At 39.2% G+C, this 20,059-nt stretch overlaps 1 protein-coding gene across 1 annotated transcript in view; it reads right to left on the bottom strand.

Moving 5' to 3' along the window:
- The window catches only part of LOC125177658, a 15,175-nt gene extending 1,717 nt beyond the window's left edge, over window positions 1-13,458 (bottom strand). Inside the window, exons 1-2 of the mRNA XM_047879819.1 lie at window positions 9,511-13,458; window positions 7,941-9,066 (exon numbers count right to left, since the gene is read on the bottom strand). Coding sequence (XP_047735775.1) covers window positions 7,941-9,066; window positions 9,511-13,169 — 4,785 coding nt within the window. The 5' untranslated portion in view covers window positions 13,170-13,458. The remainder of the gene's footprint in view (window positions 1-7,940; window positions 9,067-9,510) is intronic.
- Window positions 13,459-20,059: the final 6,601 nt, after the last annotated feature.

Genomic DNA, 20,059 nt, shown 5'->3' with positions numbered 1-20,059 from the left:
CGATATAATGTTAGGTCTTGTTTAGGTTTTATGTCTGTCTTTGAATTTTGACTTTTAAAGTGATTTTATTCATTTTTAGTTTAGTCGAACTGATGATGGAGCTGGACTCCGAAACGTTTTCAATATCGATATGGTGAATTTTCTTGGCGTTTTCTTTGCTTTTAAATTCCTTGTGAACGAAAGGGTAGAAATAAGTGGTATGAAGCTTCAAAAAATTTTACCGATGTGTCTCAAGGGAGCGGATGGTGCAATACACGACATGATATTAGAAGTGTTGCACTTAATCACGACAGAGCTGCAGTGTTTATCTATGACCAACGGCAGCAATCGCATAGCCTATCAAGAGTGGACTCAAAGGGGCGGATAGTGAGTAGGTGTAAAGTAGACTATATTGGTACCAAGTTCGCATCTCCACTTCAACCTGCAGAAGTCGTCTGGCAGATAATTAGAATAAACGAAGAAAGTATTCAAGGAGTGAAATCATAAAAAAATAACAGTGTTCGCAAGCCCCGCCTGTCCTGTAAAATCAATCGAGCTGACTTCGAGCTCAAACGATCCACTGTAGATGAAAAAATTGAATTATGGTTCAACAATAATCAAACATTTTCATTTAGTTTCAGAATCTATCGTTCTTTTCAAATAAAGCTCTAAGGAGAGTTTCCCTACATTGCCCTCGCGAATATTATATGAAACTTGATCTTCGTGAAGATACTTCGTTAGGACATTATTCAGGAGTATAGATGTCACGAAGCAAGAAATTCAAGTTCAGTAGTAAAAGGCTAAATCAGAGTTCTCGTACAGAACATGCATTTATCAAGATGGCTTTCAAGAGAATAGGTCACGCAGAAGTCGGTATGCAAGAAGAATGGCAAGAGGGTGAGGCTCTCGCATGTTAAGGGTAATTGCAAAAACGGAGGTCGCCAAGGAGAAGCGAGACTCGGACAAAAGCCGCATCAAAGGTTTCACCTTCGCCCCCACGGCAGGTGTCGCGTGCCTTCGTCCTGAAATGTTAACAATCCTAAGTGCATTATTGGGACACTGATACTATTTAGATAACATTCCAATTTTTTATCTGCTACCGATAACAATAAGATCAATAAGAATGCGGTTGACAATCATGAAGAAAAATAACGTGATTTGCATAGGCAAATCTGATGTTGATAGCACTGGCTTGGACAGAGAGGAATGCCGATATAGTAAAACAGAAATGTTCTGATATTCCAAAATGCAGCATAGTAACTGACGTTGACTTGAAATCGAGCATAACCCCAGAAACACATAGAATCCGAGGAAAATGTGGAAATTGGGCTTCATGAAGCTCAGCAAATCAGAACATGAGAATTCACGCAAACTGAAGCAAAGATAAATCGGAAGTCAACTAGTAGAACCATTTCAAATTTCTATTCTCAGCTCCCAATAGTTCTGTTGATAGATTTGCGTTGGTTCTAGGAGATCTGAGTTCTGTGGAGAACAAAAATTATAATATGCATGATTATAACTGTCCCAGTAACGGAAATAAATCTGACCAGGTTCAACAAGAAAAGGCCTTTGCGGTCATTATTTTCCTAAGCGAATGGAAAAATGCTATGGATTTGCTGGATAAATTTCCGAAATCTGATCAATTTTATTACAAGTCCATAATTTGGCAAATCAATTAACTGACAGCAAAATTGACGTAAACATGGTGCGAGATTGGCAATCCTGTGTGCTTGGGAACCAACTTCTTGGACTTTGTATTTTAAGTAGTATAAAATGGTGCAATTTTGGCTACAACTCAAACTCAAGTTAAGGAGCCACATGTCGAGAAAAACGTACACTTTCTGGCTCATCACAAAAGCTTCATTGTCTTCTTTCCTGTGACAGGAACCTTCGTTGAACACTGCATTGACCTTCAACAACTCCATTGCAATCAGAAGCCATATACGCTTGAATCTCTCAGTAATTACTGAATGCAACGAAAAATACACCAGCAAAACGTCCTCAGGATTCTTGAATCCAGCGACATCATTACGTCGTGATTACTAAGCCAATTGAAATTGCAATCGACTCATTCATTAAATCGAGTGAAATTATAATCTTGGCTGATAGGCAAGACCCGATACTTTTTAAATCACTACTACTTTTTTACGGGAAATTCGTTGAACAATAAGCTGCGTTGCATCTCCATTGTAAACTCCAATGAATGTGACATTTTGCGATTGAACAATTTCAAACCTAACTGTTTTTCTTATTTCTTCCTGCATGGATTATATTAGTCGATGACGGGAGCCCAAGAAGTTCTAATGCAACAAGCTGACTTTTTTGTTATTTTTTACATCGTCATTGTTTGATCCTGCAAAGTCGTCAACCTTTAATTATTAAATAGCGGTATCAGGACTGGAATAGTAGTGAAACATTAATCACGCAGTAGTGAATCATAAATAACTTTAATCAAACACAAGCAATCAACCGCGATGTAGGCAATGATGCAGATGAGACGAGTGTGGGTAAGTGAACATATAAGTGCAGAACTCCGCAAGCGAGTTTCTGAAGTGGATTTTTCTAAAAGGAATTCAGCAGATGTTTAGCGATTGATATACGATGAGTTTAGCAAGGTCTTTTAGCCACCGCTGCATGGTAGTAGAGGCAGTGATTTTAACTGAATTGATTTTTCCTGTGCCCGGCAATCAAAAAGATTTTTAATTATATCAAAGCTGAAACATCATCTGAGCAGTTCACTCTCCCCTACTAGTTCAGCTAATACTGTACTTGCCACCCTCAAAATAGCTTCACTTCTCATAGGCCACCAAGACAATTTGTCTTCTCATTATCAAGCTATTCTTGTCAGGATCGTAAATTTATTCTAGCAGTAAAGGGCACCGCGTTATAGCTCGGTATGGTACAGGAAGTCGCACTCTTATGCTGCCGCTGGACGACGTTCTGCTGAATGAGAAGGGCAAGCAACAGAGCTGCGCTGTTGCGTACGCAGCAGACACACGCAGCCTGGGCACGACGATGTGACCTCCGGCACAGGGCATGCAGCCTGCAGACGTCGTGGTTAGAGCAGCATCGTGCATGGCTGGCTCAAGCCCTGCAGATTGCTAGCCCGGGCTGAAAGCCTGAAACTCGGATGATTGCACGGATTGGTCCATCTTTGGCACATTGCTTGCCGGGGCTCAATCTCAGGAGATAGATGGCTTGCTCTGGCTCAATCTACGAAGATCGGCATGCACGAGTTCAGTCTAGATAGATTTATACTTGGGCTCAATCTAAGAACATTACATGCACGGGCTCAATATAAATTGATTGCATGCAATAAGCTAAATAATAACTTAGGAAGATTGCACATGCTCACTCGCGACATATAGCCAACACAAGCTTTACAAAAATTTACAAAAATATAGCCAACACAAGCTTTACAAAAATTGACCTTTACAAAAATAGTTGTCTACCGAATTGACGAAGGTACTCCGTCATTTTTTTAACGAAGTCTTGCTTTGTAAACGAAAGTCGGTTTGCATAAATTTATCGTTAATTGTAAAATAGCTACACGAAAGTAAGAAGCACGAAAAGCCAATAAAAGGAGTTTGAACGCAGAAACAGAAAGTATCAACGAGGATAACACATACCATTGCAACATGAAAAACATGACATCTAGCCTGCTATAATAAATAAATCCTAACGCAACGAAAATGCAGTAATTTCGCGAAAATGCGGGCATTCATGGAAGCTGCATCGCGCTACAAAAATATCGAGGAAAAAATTACTCAAAAAAAAAAGGAAAAGAGGCGATGGCCGCAGTGAGTGCAGTGCTCCTGCAGCCGCCGATGTCGCTGCGATCAGCCGAACCTGTTGAATTCTTTTTTATTTTGAGTGAGACGATGCTAATTAATCCTCGTCTACGGATGATGCTTCAGTTCTGGGACTCCATAACATGAAATTTCAGCATTACACTCCCAAATATGAAAAAATATCGTTTTAAGCCTACAAAATTACATAGGACAGTTACCAATAGATAAAATAATAGGCATTACTTAATGCGGCTCAGAGAAGAAATGGGTTATTTCGTAGTTTCATTCCGCTAGTCTTTTGTAGGTTAAATATTTTCAGCATTTCTTCGAGCAGCTTATCATTGCCAGAAGCTTGCAGGAAATTAGAGAGTTATACATGAAGAGTGATAATTTCTAAGTATATATGTGCTCACTTCTCTTTATTAATAAATAAACTAGAGAGTTTTTACAACTTATTTATGTGAAATAGAAGTCAGTAGCTTATAAATGAGATACAGGTTTAGATTTAAGCTATAATAAAATATCATGCACAATCTCAGGAATGGAATGGTTTCAGCTACATTTTTATCGTGAGAAAGAATTTCGCTCGCCAAATAAGGATTTTTCACCCGAACGCGCGTCACGAATGCAATCCTAGCATAAGAAGAAAACATTCTCAAGAATACATAAGTCGAGTCCTTAATTACCAGGGAAATTATTCGTAAAATATTAGACATTTTTAGACCGCATAAAAGTTGAACCTCATTTAAATTTTTCACAATCGTTCAATACGGATGAATTTGAAATTAAATCGAAGTCTAATACATCGAACATAGAAAAGGTATACTATAGTACATAGCACAATACAATACACAAATTTCTCAGACAACATACAAATTATGTGCCTCTTCACGATAAGCGGAGGAATCCCTTGTATAAGCTTATATTTAATCGCCGTATCAAAGTATACGTCCAATAGTGACGTCGATAATTGTATACGAATGTATCATAGATACATTCAAGTTCACATAGCCTTCAATTAGAGGCAAGAAATTCAATTTTTCTTTGTAAGAAAATGTTTCATTTTTACAAGGTGAAAAAAGTTGCCGGCGCAGACATCCATTCAAGAAACTACCCCTCCTTGCTCATTCCATGTACTCCCTCCCTCATGTCTAATATTAGAATATATTCTATAGCTTCGTTTTTATTGTGGACCCATTTGCTAATTATTGATGTTCAAGATTTGGATACAAAATTCATTTCTTACCATTATTTAATCCCATATTTAATTCATCTTCACGTCCCATTCTTCAGTTACTTTTATCTATATTCCCTGCTTACCCAGACTACCCAGCCGCCACACCCAGACTACCCAGCCGACACACCCAGACTACCCAGCCGACACACCCAGACTACCCAGCCGACACACCCAGAAACCCAAGCCGGCACCCTAGTAAACACCGCCGATACACACAGAGAACCCCGCCAACAAACCGAGAAAACCCAACCGACACATCCAGACAACCCAGGATACATACCCAGAAACCCAGCTGACACATTCAGAAAATCCAGCCGACATACCCCGAAAATCCAGCTAACACACCCAGAAAACCCCGCAGACACACCCAGTAAACTACTGTCGATACACCCTGAAAACCCAGCCGAAACATCCAGAAAACCCCGCCGACATACTCCGAAATTCAACCGACACACCCTGAAAATCCAGCCGACACACCCCGAAAATCCAGCCGACACACTTAGAAAACGCAGCATTCCGAAAAACCGGTGAAATACCTAAAAAGTCTAGTCCGCACACACAAGATCGAAAATCGAAGTCATTCATAAACTCGAAAATTCGTTCCGAAGACTAACAATCGACATTGGCAGTGCATCAATACTGAAAAACACGATATTTAATAAGAGTCAAGAATCGTAAGATAAATTTCGGTGCGCAGTAATTATTTGAATTTGTATCAATACAATACACAACTTTAGCGAAACCAAATGAATATTATTTTATTAACAAACAAAAAAACTGTTCATATAATGAGACATTTCAGTATATTGGCATTTTAAATATTAAGTTTAAAGAATTCCAGAAATGTAGAGTTGAAACTCGTTGAAGAGGAAAAGTGAACAACGAATGAATAGCGTACGATGGCAACGCTACTGATCGGTACGCGGTGAAATTCGCCCACTTAACAATTTGCTGAATATACTACCAATCAAAATATTTTAATGTTTTGCCATTTCAACGGTTCCTCAATGCGCTGACATCAACGAAGTTCAAAGTCCCCCATTAATTATTGTTGATTAATTAGTTAGTTACGTTAAGTTGTTAATATTAAGTTGTTCTTAAGTTGTTAAATAGTCGAATATGCTAATTGTTTCAAGAGCCTCGTTTTTTTTACACAACAAGACAGCTAACGCTTCGATTCCATAGCTAAGGATGGTAATCCTACCTTGATTTTGTACATAATCACTGATAATACCGCTTCCCTGAGGTGATAGAAGTTCGGTAAAACTCAGTTGTGGGAAAGGTGTGTTGTTCATGCCGTAAAGTTTTAAATCAAAATAAGAGATTATTTTCAAATGTTTCATCCATATTATACTACGAGTACCTGTACTGTACGTTTGGCAGTGTCACGGTTCGTGTTGCTGCACAAGCAATTGATGAGACTGAAGTCGTTTCAACAAAACCTAGAATTTAATTCGGGCCAATCAAAACTTTAGGGACTTAACAAATTAAAGGCCATGATTGTATTGTTCGAAGAGTATTTGGGCACACAAACGTTCGAGATTTAGCGCCATTTATTTTTAACAGTACTGGTCTGGACATTTTTCCCCCACAAGAAATGTTTAGGGTCAACATCTATGAGCTAAGTTGCCCTCGGAAAACACATCACTTATTTGCAATACATCTCGCCATTTTGCGGATTTGGTCTGCGGCTTCTCCAATCACTTCTAAATGTTAACATCAAATAAGAAGAGAAATAACTATCAGTAATTTTCAGTCGGCAGAAGATTATAAAGACGTGCCCAGAATTGGAATTGGGTGGGTGCGCGTCCGGTAGAATTAGCTATTTTTCTGAAACTTAGTGAGAACCCAACCTGCTCAGTCACTTAGGAAAACGATTGAATCATAATCTCAAATTTCTGGAACTGTTTTTGTTCAAATCTTACAAGTATTACACAGAAATAGTCTTAACCTTACTTGTAGAAGTAACCGAAAGGGGCTTCATGTCATTCTCTCATAGCAAACGAGTACTAAATTTGGGTCCCCAATGCGTGACTGTAGAGAACTAAAAGTGTAACAATCAAGACAAGTGTAATAATCGAGGAACATACTCATAAACCAAAAATTATAACTCGGTACTCACTGTAGTGAGTGACAGAGGGCGCATTTTCTCAAAATCGACGAAAACGTGAAGTGACGGACGGACAGACGGACGGACATGACGAGCACAATAGGGTCTTTTTTCCATAAATGAGAAAATGCGCTAAAAAGAACGCACTGTACGTCTTACCTCGCCTGAAGGCACGGTGCTGCGAGTGGTCAGAAGCGGAGTCCAGTCTACCTCCGGTATGCACGTCCGGAAATCGGAGATGTTCCAAACTGCAGGATTTCTTGCGAGCGCTGCTGATGAAATCTCTCTTCGTTTGGGGTATGCTGGAATATGTCACGCTTCCATTCGAGGTTTCCGTAACGTTGCTTACCATGAAAATTGAACTCGAATCATATGAAGGCAATGAGTGGCAGCCATCAGAGACACTAAATTGGCTTGCGCGAGAGGATTTTTGTTCTATTGCTTTTAATGGACATTCAAGAAAGCTTTGAGTACGGCCAACATCATACAGCAGTGCAGACGCTTCTTTGTCCAATGTTCTATTGTAATCTTGATCTCTGGCGTTGAGCATAGATTTACTTGAAATTTCTTTAAAAACTATACTGTTAACTGTATACACTTCAGTGCATGAATTATCTTCAACCTTTGAGACATGATCGCTTGAAACATATTTACAATTATTCTTCTCCATAACAAATTCTTTGTTTGCATGGTTAGATGTACAAAATTTTTGCAAGTTAACAGGTTCAACGATTTTCGTTGATTTTGACGATTCTTTTTCATCAATTGGAACACATTGCACGTCACGTTCAATTTTAGCAATCATTTTAGGAACGCTGTTCACCGGCCCCACCGTACACTGAGATCGTGTGTCTATTAGGCTTCGTTTGCTAGCAACGCTGCCAAGGTAAACTTCATCGTCGTTCACGAGCAAATTAGCTGCTGTGGTTTCATTACTTGCATTAATTAATGCTGATGGTAACATAGTTTTACGTTCATTAATTTTGAGTTCACCCGACACGTCAGTTTTGGAGAGAACTTGTTCTTTGGCACCAGCAGATGAATTTGTTTCGACATAAATTGACTGTTTGTTCATAAGATCACAATTATCACCAATTTCAATGTTATTTTTGACCAATAAAGTATCAGTACTTGAGCAATCTCCAGAAGATGGAGCAGAAGAATCAAAATCAACAGTAGTACAAGGAAGTTGAGTAATTTCTTTCGAAGGAGCTTTTGCATAGAATGCCTCACTAGAAGAAACAAAAGCTGGGCGAATATCAATTTTAGCTCCTTTATCAGACTCGGAAGTGTGTCGCCCAACCTGAGTAGACAGATCGAAATTTGATGTTTTATTTTGTTCTTCAATGTTGGCTACCAAATCAATGGCGAGCAAATTTTCAGTCGATGTAGATTCTGGTTCAGGTGTGGGCGGCGAGACGATGATATCTTTAGGAATCGTCCTACTACGGCACAAAGAACGCATAGCGTTCAGTAGGACATTCGGTGCGTCACTTTTCCCGTCCTCTGATGCTGATTCTTCTTCAATGGTCCCACAAGGGCGTTCTTGGTAGTACTCGTACGACCATTCTTCTTCAGAATTATACTGGTCCCGAGGCGAGTGCATCATTGGAAGCGATTCTCGAGGCAAGCGTTGTACGATATCGACAGAAGCCGGACTTGAGTGGGAGCTTGAGAAGATCGAACTCGTATTCGAATGGTAAGAACTGGAACTGGCGTTTGGGAGCTTCGAACTTGAGAAGGAAGAAATTGAATTCAACTGTAGAAAGTCTTTGTTTGTCAAGGAGGAATTTCTTCTGGTGAGCCCATTGGGACCAAGCTTCTGACATTTGGATGAAGCAAGACATTTGTTTTCTGTGGGTAGGGCAGGAAGACTTGCCATGGATTCTTCAGGGGAGGAAAGGCGTTCAGAGGCGTCGGCTGGAAGGCTTTGAGGCTGAAGTCTGAATCTGAAAGGGTAGAAGAAAATTAAGATGCGGCATGAAGTCCTAATTGAGAATTTATGATATTTATAAGTCCCAATTATAAGTCCGTCAATTTTGATCAATATTTTCGATAAATTTTGTTTGAGTGTTGAGCGCTAACGTTAATTTTAATGGAGTGTTGAGCGCTAACGTTTGCAATTCTCACGACATCATGTTATATTTGAGAAAGAAAAAAAACAAGACAATAAGCAACGTATCACTGAGCACGATCAAGAATATGTTCAATGAAAACCAAATTAATTAATTTCAATAATTCTTCTCTTACCACAGCTCACAGTTATTCTGGTGCGTAATTGATAGTTGATCACACAATAATTTTCCACGTTAGTTGTAGAAACAAATCAAGCACACTACGAGTTGATGTTCCAGAAGCCTGGATTCCAACGGCCATTGGTAACATTCACTCACCGGTCATTGTTGCTCCTGAAAGCAGCCACGATTCTGTCAGCTTCTTCCGTTGAGTCGCATTCCATGATCCTCTCGACTTCCTCGTCCTCCTCGACCTGCAACTCAAAGCCCTCAGGCAAGTCCAAGTCCTTCCTCAGGCGCTCCAAATCTCTTCTGATGAGGTCACAGAGGTCCTCCCTGATCCTTGTGGATCGAGTTACTTGTGATAACCGTAAAGTAGGAGGACTTCGTTCAAGGGAATTCAAGGATTGATTAGGAGAAATCGTCTCGGTCTGCGAGGTAGAGCATTCAACCGAAGTGCTGCATTGTTCATCTAATTTGACTATTTTATCAGTGCTCAAGACCTGAGATGAGAGGCATTCGACGGCAACATAGCCATTTTCAGCAGCTGCAACCAATTTTCCATCAATCGTTAAAACTGGTGCATTGAGAGTTGAAGACGAGGCGTGAGACTCAGTGTGGTTACTTGATGGATCTGAATTCGATATATTGGACGCAGTATCTGTTGTATGCAAATCTACGGAAACTCCATCTCCACTGCCAGAATTTTCTGACTTTCTTGGAGATTTTGATTTTGGAGCCACAGATTGAATAGTTGCCTCATACTTCAAGACATTTGAAGGCAGTTTCAAGTGGTCTGCATCGGCGGATTTTGTTTTACTAGGATCAATAGAAAATGTTGGCTTTGCCAACGAAGATGAACTCGATGAATTTGTGTTTTTCTCTTGGGTGTCATGGGCAGCAGAAGCATCTTCTCTTGTATTCTGACACATTTTATGTTCATCTTCCCTTGCATCTGATTTGAGAGTCGTCATGCTAGTCTGGCTCTCATGAACATTCAGATGTGGCGGCTTCCGTGCTTTGAACTCAAGATCTCTTCTTGACTTTAGTTCAATTTTTTCTTCCTCGTTCGTTTTATTGAGTTCGTCGATTGATCTATAGAAGTCGTCAGCGATTTCACGAAACCTATCACTGATTCTACACCCTTTACGCGAAAGATGCGACTCGTTATTCACTCTCGGTGAAGAGATTAGTAATGATGTTGTCGTAGAAAGATCAGGAACGAAATCAGTACAGACTTCCGTACTGGTCGTTTCCACTAATTCGGAATTTTCAGTGTGATATCCACTTGAATTATGTTCCATCTCAAACCTTTGCGCTTCAACAATCGATTTTTCTGACGAATCACAATGACTCTCAGTGGTTAGCTGGCAAACTTTATTGTTAGCACTAGAAGAGTGAAGATGTAAATTGTTGACAGTGATGGGCGAGAATACTTGACTCCCATTATCAAGCGGCGAATCGGCAATCATATTCTGGACAGTCACGGCTCCAGCAGCGTCGGAAGATGACAGCGACGCTTGCTCAAAATCATAGCAGATAGAAGCAGGAGTTTCGATTTGGACTTGTTCGGCAATGTGAGGAGATAATGAGAACTCAGAAGATGAAAACGAAAGAACGTTGATTTGATGATTGGGTATTTCTGGCCCTTCCACTCTGTTACATTCTAGTTTTGTACTGATTGGTTCATTTTCCAAAGAATCATCGTTGGAAATAAACACTTGAGTTGGACTTGCACTTTCAAAAGAATCCGGAGTGTGATTATTTTTGTGACTTGACGTGAAAACAAGTTTCCGTCGAAATCCTAACTCTGAAGTCCGGTCATTCAAGTCATTTTTTGGAGAAGAGTCGCAAGGTACGTTTCGGCGGAAAGTTTCTTCGTCGTCGACAATTTCTGCAGCAGGTGGAGGACTACAACTTCTTTCACCGGAGGATATTTTTATGGTAGACTCAACTGATGTTGATTCCTCGGACATACAGTCAAGCTCATTGTAGGTTGGATTTCCTGTTCCAGATGGATTTTCGTTTTTCGTCTCTTCATCGCAATTATTTTTTAAAGCTGAACTTTCGCAACAAAAGTCTGCACTGCCATTAGAATTTAATTTATGCGCGGAATTAGAATTAATTAATGGGGTCCAACTGAAAGGCCTCCTTTTTAAAGAAAATGAAAGCGATTTGATGGCAGGTTTTGACGTACGACTCAACTCGTCTTTTTTTCTCTGGATTTTATTGAAGTGGTCTTTATAAGTTCCAGGAGATAGGCTAAAACTTCGGACAAGATGCCGGCGCTGTTTGGATGATGTGGCGTTAGGATAAGTCTCATTTACAGCTGAATTATGACCGGACGATCGTGGCATCGTATCACATTCGAATTCTTGTTCCAACATTTCGAACTGACTAAGAGCAGAGGTAAGATCTATTTGATTATAACGATTGTCAGCCGAGGCATTGAATGATGAATTCCTCGAGACATTAGTCGACGAAGTCAAAGACAATCTGTCGATAACTGTCGAGACCGAACTCCCAGTTTCGTCGCTTTCGCTGCCACAGCGCTTTCGTCGTTCCTCTTCTTCAACCAACAAGTCCATGTACACACAAGCGGCTGGTGGCAAGGGAGGTGCAGGGTTATCAGGTACGAAATACTGAATTGGTTCAGTCTTTGCCGAATGATTGAACGAGCTAACGTCCTTTGGAGGACGTCCAGGGTCTCTAGAAGAAAAGTGACGAGGAGGCAAGGGTGGAGGAGGTAAACCAATTCGATCTCCCTGACCACAATTAACACTGGAAGGACCATCTTCCAGGAGCGGCACTACTCCGTCTCCCCTGAGAACGCCAATTGTGACCCTGACATGGGAGTCTCTAAGAGCAGTCACACACTGCAGTCTCGTCATACTAGAGACGGGAACGCCTTCTATGTTCAAAATCTGGTCCCCTGGGCACAGTTGCCCCCAAGGAAGAGAGGCACGGTAACCTGGCGAGTCCAGTGCGATGCTTTCGATGAATAAACGTCGCACCAGATCACGGCAGCCCCATCCTCCGTCGAACTTGAGGCCAAGACCAAGCTTCTCTCCAGGTAAACGAAGCACTACAACTTTTTCGCATATATTGCGAGGAACAATACGAGCAAAAGACGGTTGTTCGGACTCCGAGAACGAAATTATTTTTTCACAATTAGAGTCTTCGCGTCGGTTAGATGACGATGAATGGTTGGGAGAATAGCATTCATCCGTGTGTGATTTTTCATATCTCTCCCCAGAATTATTTTCGCCACTGTGAGTAGGAGCGAAATTGAGTTTTCTGTTGGTGCCTTGATGGTGAAAATCATCTTCCTTTGAAAGTTTCATGGATGGATGAAATGATTGCGAAACTAGCCGTCTCCCGTCGATACAATCTTCGTTGGCATGACTTGATCCCGCAAGCAAGATATTATGTGAAACCTCATTTTGATTCGTCCCCCCGACAGATACAACTGTTACAAAATCGGGAGGCTTTGGAAAACCTTGATTAGGATCATCTGGATTAAATTTAATCCGACTTGTTGAGTTGAAAGCAGTTGCTCGGTTGTTTGTATCATAAACATTCTCCGTAGAATGTGACAGATTTGAGCTGTGACTGCGAGCTAGAGCTTCGGATTGGTAAGGCAGGCTTTGGGATCCAGAATCTCGCCGGAACACCGTGCTCGTGACAGGCTGAAGAGATGCGAGAGGAAGTTGGTACTTAACCGACATGGTGGACGTTAGTACAGCTTCTTGAACGCTTTCTAGTCCAGACACTGTAGTTGAGGTGGTTGTCGTATACTCAACGATTTCATCACACATCTTTGCTCGCTCGAAATGAATATTCGTTGCAATAAATATCTGTTGTGATCCCGGAGATTAATTTAGAATGCCTGGGCGTATCACTGAAAGTTTTTGGTGGCAGATGAAAGCGGCTATTCAGTGACTATTTCGGACCAAGGTAGACATATGGTATACGCGGAGATTCTTGCCTTTTTCGCCCAAAGGTAAATATACTTCAAAAGTAAGATGTGACGAATGAGCCAGTAGTTATTCTGACGAAGAAACCCCTGAAGGCAATACAGGACTAAAATTGAATCTCAGATAAATGTTTTCGCCGGATTTTGGAAAATGAGAGGTTGCGATGACAGAAGTCGGAGATCGCCGTGGGTGTTGGAGATCGATCGAGTCGGAGGGTCGCGCGCCGGCATACCGATCCGTACCTGAAAGATAAGATTAAAGTTAGCTTGATGGAAATAATGGAACAAATATTAAAAAGATCGTTAGAATGAACATATAACGTTCTTTTTCTGTCTACATATATTTGAGAGCTGTGGGAAATTATTCAATTGTCAATCAACTTAATCACAAAAATATTTAAGCAAACAAAAAGTCTTTACTGCCGTAGTTTAGGGAGAAAAAGCATACGCATATAAATTGACCATTTTCATTCGTAAGACAATAACGAGCATACCGTTGAGCACTTAAGTTCAAATAATAAGAAGAATGAATATGTTCTGCGCAGATTAAAATGTGTTTGAAGACACACGATGCAAAACAGTACCAGTACCGTATGAAATGCAAAAAATTTAAAATTGAATAATATTGAAAACTCCATCTAACATAGATTTGAGATGCAGACATAATGAAATTATTAATCAGTGTCGGTAAATGAAGTATTAAATAAAAAGTGACAGCTGAAAAGGGCTGATATAGTACCTACAGAGACGAACTTAATTACGAACTTCTCCATTTATGGTGCATATCAGGCTGAGTAGAGCCTAATACATACTATAGAGCAGCAGCTTTCCCGAAATACATCAACACATACCCAATGATTGCAGTAGCAGTGATATCAATAGAATACAGGATAAATCTGCACCATAACTAAAGTAACAGCAACCGATTACAATGCAGCAGCCGTCGATGCAAATAATATAACCACTCCAACAGTAGTAGTTATAGCAACGGAAGAACTACAATTGAATAGGTTTTGAAAATTTAAAACGATTTGAATGTGTTTCTTGTTTCATTGTTTTATTATTGATCGGCAATTGCTTTAATTTATTCAGGTTGCATCTGTAGCGTCTTAGGCTTTATTTTGAGTATTCGTGTACGGTATATAAGTTTTCGTATGAAATAGGTTACGGCAAAAATCGTACAGAAAGATGGTTCTTATATTATTAGTCTGCTTGTATCGCAAGTTCACTAGGAATTTAAAAGCAAAGAAAACGCCAAGCAAATTCACCATCTCGATATTGAAAACGTACATTTATTACTAAATTGTAAAATTCAAGTTACATCCTAAGTTAACAAAAATCTCTAGTAGGTACGGAAAAAGGGGAAATCCGAACGTAATCGAAGTTGAAAATCAGTATACATCACTCAAATCGCCAACTTTTACCAGAAACGTTGATCCGTTGCAGTTCCGTCAGGAACAGCGGGTTACAGTAATACTATAACAGCAGCACAATTAAGAACAATATTACAATAGTAAATAGCAGGAGCAACAGTACCATGCAGTGGCTCACACCACAACAAAAAATGCGGGTTACAATGGCACACAGTAATCACAGCAACACAATTAAAACGAACGCCACAACAGCAACACCATGCATTAACACGAACGCCACAGCAGTAACGCGACAACATCAGCACCACAACATCAACATCACCACAGCAACACCACAACAGCACCACCACAACAGCACCACCACAACAGCAACATCACAACAGCGAAACCACAACAACACCACCACAACAGCACCACCACAACAGCAACACCACAACAGCACCACCACAACAGCAACATCACAACAGCGAAACCACAACAGCACCACCACAACAGCAACACCACAACTGCAACATCACAACAGCAACACCACAACATCAACATCACAACAGCAACACCACAACAGCAACACCACAACAGCAACACCACAACAGCACCACCACAACAGCACCACCACAACAGCACCACCACAACAGCACCACCACAACAGCAACATCACAACAACACCACAACAGCAACACCACAACAGCATCACCACAACAGCACCACCACAACAGCACCACCACCACAGCACCACCACAACATGAGTTACAACACGCGTGTATCAGCGCCGAGTCATTAGCCAGGTGTTCAGGTGACACCGATGATGTGCGAGGCTCTCACTGTCCCTGCCGCGCTCACAATTATGTATAACTGATGCCATTAAGCTGTCTCTATTTGTTTATTGATCAATTCATTAGTAAAGCCTGGAAATGCGCAGTACATGAAGTCAGTCGAGGTGGTTATACTTGTATTGATTAGTTAATACTTTCATTCTGATGAAAATAGTGTTGAAAACTTTCTTTTCTAATGCAGACAGTAAGATTTAAATTTTGTAGGTAGTGGCGGAATTGAAGTTAAGTAAAAGATAATTACTTCGGCATACATATGCGTTTCGTAAACGCGGCCTCTGAGCGATAACCGAAAAAAGAATTTTCCGTAAATCAATGAAAAATTAAGCTACCTTTACTACAACAAAATCTCCTATCGTAATTCCCTCGAGGTAATGCATCTTATAGACGATAGAAGCTTAGACGTAATATAGAATACATTACGATATAGAAAGACTATATAGAAGCTTAAACGTAATATAGACGATAGAAGCTTAGACCTTGATATAGATGCTTAGACGTAATTATGTTTTATCAAGGCACATGCAGATTACGAGAGAACAGGAGCACAATATAACACGCTGCAAGAATGTTAGAAACAAGGACGTTAAAATGGGAGCAGGCAAAATGCCGCTCTGGTATGTGGTCGCAGATACGCGGAGGCGATATGGTAACGCGCAGGGCGGAAGGTCGAGAGCTTCACGGACGCAAAATGCCAAGCGCAGATACGTTCACGAAAAAACTTCGAATTTATTTTTCTCCGTATGTTTCATCAAAAAGTCGATTTCCCTGCATGACATTCATTGTATTGCAATGCAAACATAAGCTAGAGTTGTATCGACATTAAAATTGGTTGCTAGATTTTTTATGAAATTTCGAAGACAGTGATTACGCACTTTTTCTTTAAATATGTCAATGAATATTATTACAGGCAGTCTGAATCAATACGATTAGTCATTCAATTAAATCTTCCTAAAATTTACGTAGATAAATTTAGAGTAAAGTTCAAGATAAAGAAGAAATAAGCGGACATGAAGAAGTATAATATGAAGTTTCAACCATGGAATTTGATATGATAAGACAGGAATAATTTAGAACAGCAGAAAACGTACCAAGATAGAGATAGAGTTTTATAGGTTGGCCTGATGCCCTTGCAGTCACCGAAAGGTCAAAAAGGGTGTGTTAAAAACGATGAAGATGACAATGTATAAACAAGTATGAACCACCCACTATATACGAGCAACACACTATATAGAACACACTCGTATACCTGCTAGTCCAGTCGAAAAGAACAGAGCAGCGATGATGTAAGTAAGCTGAGCACCAACACAGTACGACAACTGCATGCACTATGAATAACTAAAAAAAACTTCGATACAAAGCTGCAGAAATTCCCAATATAACAAATTATTAAAAATGCAAAAAAATACCTTCAACTAAAATTGAACGTTAATTGTAAATATGAAGTAATAAAAATAAGAATAATCAGTGAATATCCAGATGGGCGTAAAGAGAAAAATTGCTTCGGAATAAGTGATGAGTCAATAATATAGTGAATAGTTTGTACCTTTCCATGAAGGGAGCTAAAATTTGAATTAGCAGCTATTAGTTATTAATTAATAAAGAGGTGATGCACGAGGTCTGGGGCTAATTAAGGCACACCCTTACGGAGGTCACATGAGAAGGCGAAGCTGACCTCATCTCTCATGACCTCGAGATTACACCTCTTGATTGACCTCACAATCAAGGTGTATTGACCTCTCTTGACCTCTCTTGACCTCATAACTGACCTCACCTCATATTGCAAGACTGCTGAACTCTTTCCTCATGACTTCACATGGACTTGATGTTACAAGTCGGTCAAAATCTTCTCTTATGAAGTCTAGCTTAATATTTCGTCCTACGTTAATAGAATATCGTGAGTAAAGGCCCATTGACCTGTGATGACCTCATACTTGTGAGGACAATATGCTGACCTCATCCTTGTGAGGACAATATGCTGACCTCATCCTTGTGAGGACAATATGCTGACCTCATACCTCTTTAACTATACACCGACTATATACGAGTAAGTTGACATCATGCTACATAATTGCTGATTTCATGCCTAATGTTAGCAGAAGAAATACCTCTCTTGTAAACTTCTCACTCCATGACTCATGCCTGTATAGCTCATGCCCCAGGAACGCTGACCTCAACACTACTGACCGTTTATCTGTTTATCTTCATCGTTTATATTCATCTATATATACTCGTACCTTCTGAAATCCATGAGATCAAATTATAGAATTTACAAATTTAAACGAGTTTGGTGAGAAAAAAGTAAAAAGAGTTTTCAAGTTAGAATGAGTTTGAACTTTGATGAGACTGAAATAAGTAGTTAAAAGAATTGAAATGGGTCAGAAGAGTAAAATGTTGAAATTAAAAATTAAAATTTGCCGAATGATAGTGAAGTCTTAAATCAATAATTTAAAATAAATCAGCACATGCACGAAAATTTTTTAACAACAGCAATTTCAATTCAATAGGTTTCGGATGTAGGTCGTACATGTATAATCGTACATATATGGTCTGAATATTGTAAAAACAACCGAGCAAAGACGCTGTTCTATCGCGAAAATGGCTAAAACGTGTTTAACAAGACACGTTGTTTGCAGCTGGAGGAAGTCACCGTCAAACTCACTTGAAAACAACAAATAATCTTATTTCCGAGACTGAAGTGCAGCATGACGAAGTCGCTTGAAATTCTTGCTTCGTGAAATGTAAATAGAAAGTGAAAGGTAAGCTGACGGACGTAAACTAGAAAGAAAAAAAATATTATCAAGAAATGGTACAATTTGTAACGTTCATATATACCAAAAGATGAACAATACTGAAAGTCAGAAAAATTTTATTGAAATGCATGCGATTGAAGAAAGATAAAATTATGCACTAAGAACTGCGATGTTTACTATATTTTATAACTCACGACCTTAAAATAATATGACAAATAAGTTGCAAAATCTAAGGTACTGATGCCAACATATTGTTGATTACAATTGATACAAGAGTTGAATTGATACATTGTTGCTTGCATGAATTGAAGAGGGAGCGTTTAGAGTACGAAAAATGCTCGTTTCGAATCCCTCAAAACAAGGCAATAGTAAACACGAAACATATTAATATTTCTAGCATTTTTGAACGCAATAATTATTGCTTTGTAGTTACTTTAGTATTGACTATGATGAATTATCGTGAGCTATATAACGATCCACCACGAAATGATACACAAAATATATTATGCCGGAAATTCACTAAGTTTATTTGCTGTGAAACTTATTTCAAATTCTTCATCTTTCGCATTATTTTTATCATTTTAATAATAAAAACAATACTAATAACTAAAAATGAATGAGAGCTGTTTATTCATCATTTCACAATGTTGACATTCGTTCCAGGTAATAACGCACTGATTTCAAAAAGCGAAACCGAACGGCCAATCGACCTACGATACGTGGGTCGATCGATACTATCGATCGATCGATAGTATTCTGTAAACTCGTTTTAGTTAAGAACTAAATTTAAAAATAATAAATTATGTAAGCTATTACAAGCTATTACAATGAATGGACGTACGAAATAAATTGAATACTATATATTTATAAACATTTAAACTAGGTACAATTATTCTAGTCTGTGTAAACTTCATAAGCTAAATATTATACTGATTTTTTTGCCACCTTACAAGACTCGGATTACGTGCAATCTAGGAAGATGTTGCAGTAGTCGTTGGTACACCTTAAATAAAAAAATTGCTCATGATGTTTCGAACCTAAACGAAGGCTCGTCAGAGATCGCTAATTAAACCACTTTCGAATAACGATTAGCAATAGTAGGAAGAATCTGTATATACGGATTTATGAACGAATGCGTCATATTAGTAGCATCTGTAGCAATCAGTAAATTCGGACTCAACAGGGTAGTTGAAAACTATTAATTTGGGGATCTAATAACAAAAACGCCGTGTAAATTTAAAGTAGCATAATTATAAGTTTCAGTCAAAGTAGATTACGTTAAGTTAAGACACAGGACGATGAGACATAATTGTTATTCAACAGAATGCAATCAATTAAACAAGATATTTTAGGTCATACATATACAGACAATACATAGTACCTATGATTGGAGGTTCAGAAGCTATTCATTTTAAAGCGGTGTAAATGGTATAAAATATATTCGGAATTGTGTTGTTTCAACCCAAAAGAGCAATAATAAACAAACTAGGACCTTCACAGCCAGTAAGTAGAAAGTTACGGCCAATTTGAGACTAGAGTATCCCACGCCACCAGACAATCAATATGATTTAAAGAAACTTCACAGCACTTTAAATGGATATTGAATTATTAACTGATGTTAAAAAAAAAAGAAATTAAAACAGGTACGTATTAAAAAATTGTTGCATTAAAAATAAAAATAAAATAACTTTCACGGTGTTGGGCCATCACAACCTACAGGGTGCTTTCTGACGAAAAAAAGGTCTTCAGTCATCGTACGATGTACGTAGCTACATG

Source organism: Hyalella azteca, unplaced genomic scaffold, assembly GCF_000764305.2.
Source record: "Hyalella azteca isolate HAZT.00-mixed unplaced genomic scaffold, Hazt_2.0.2 contig3899, whole genome shotgun sequence".
Lineage (NCBI taxonomy): Eukaryota > Metazoa > Arthropoda > Malacostraca > Amphipoda > Hyalellidae > Hyalella > Hyalella azteca.
Note: the sequence above shows the minus strand (reverse complement) of the source record. Positions and strands in the feature narration are given on the sequence as shown.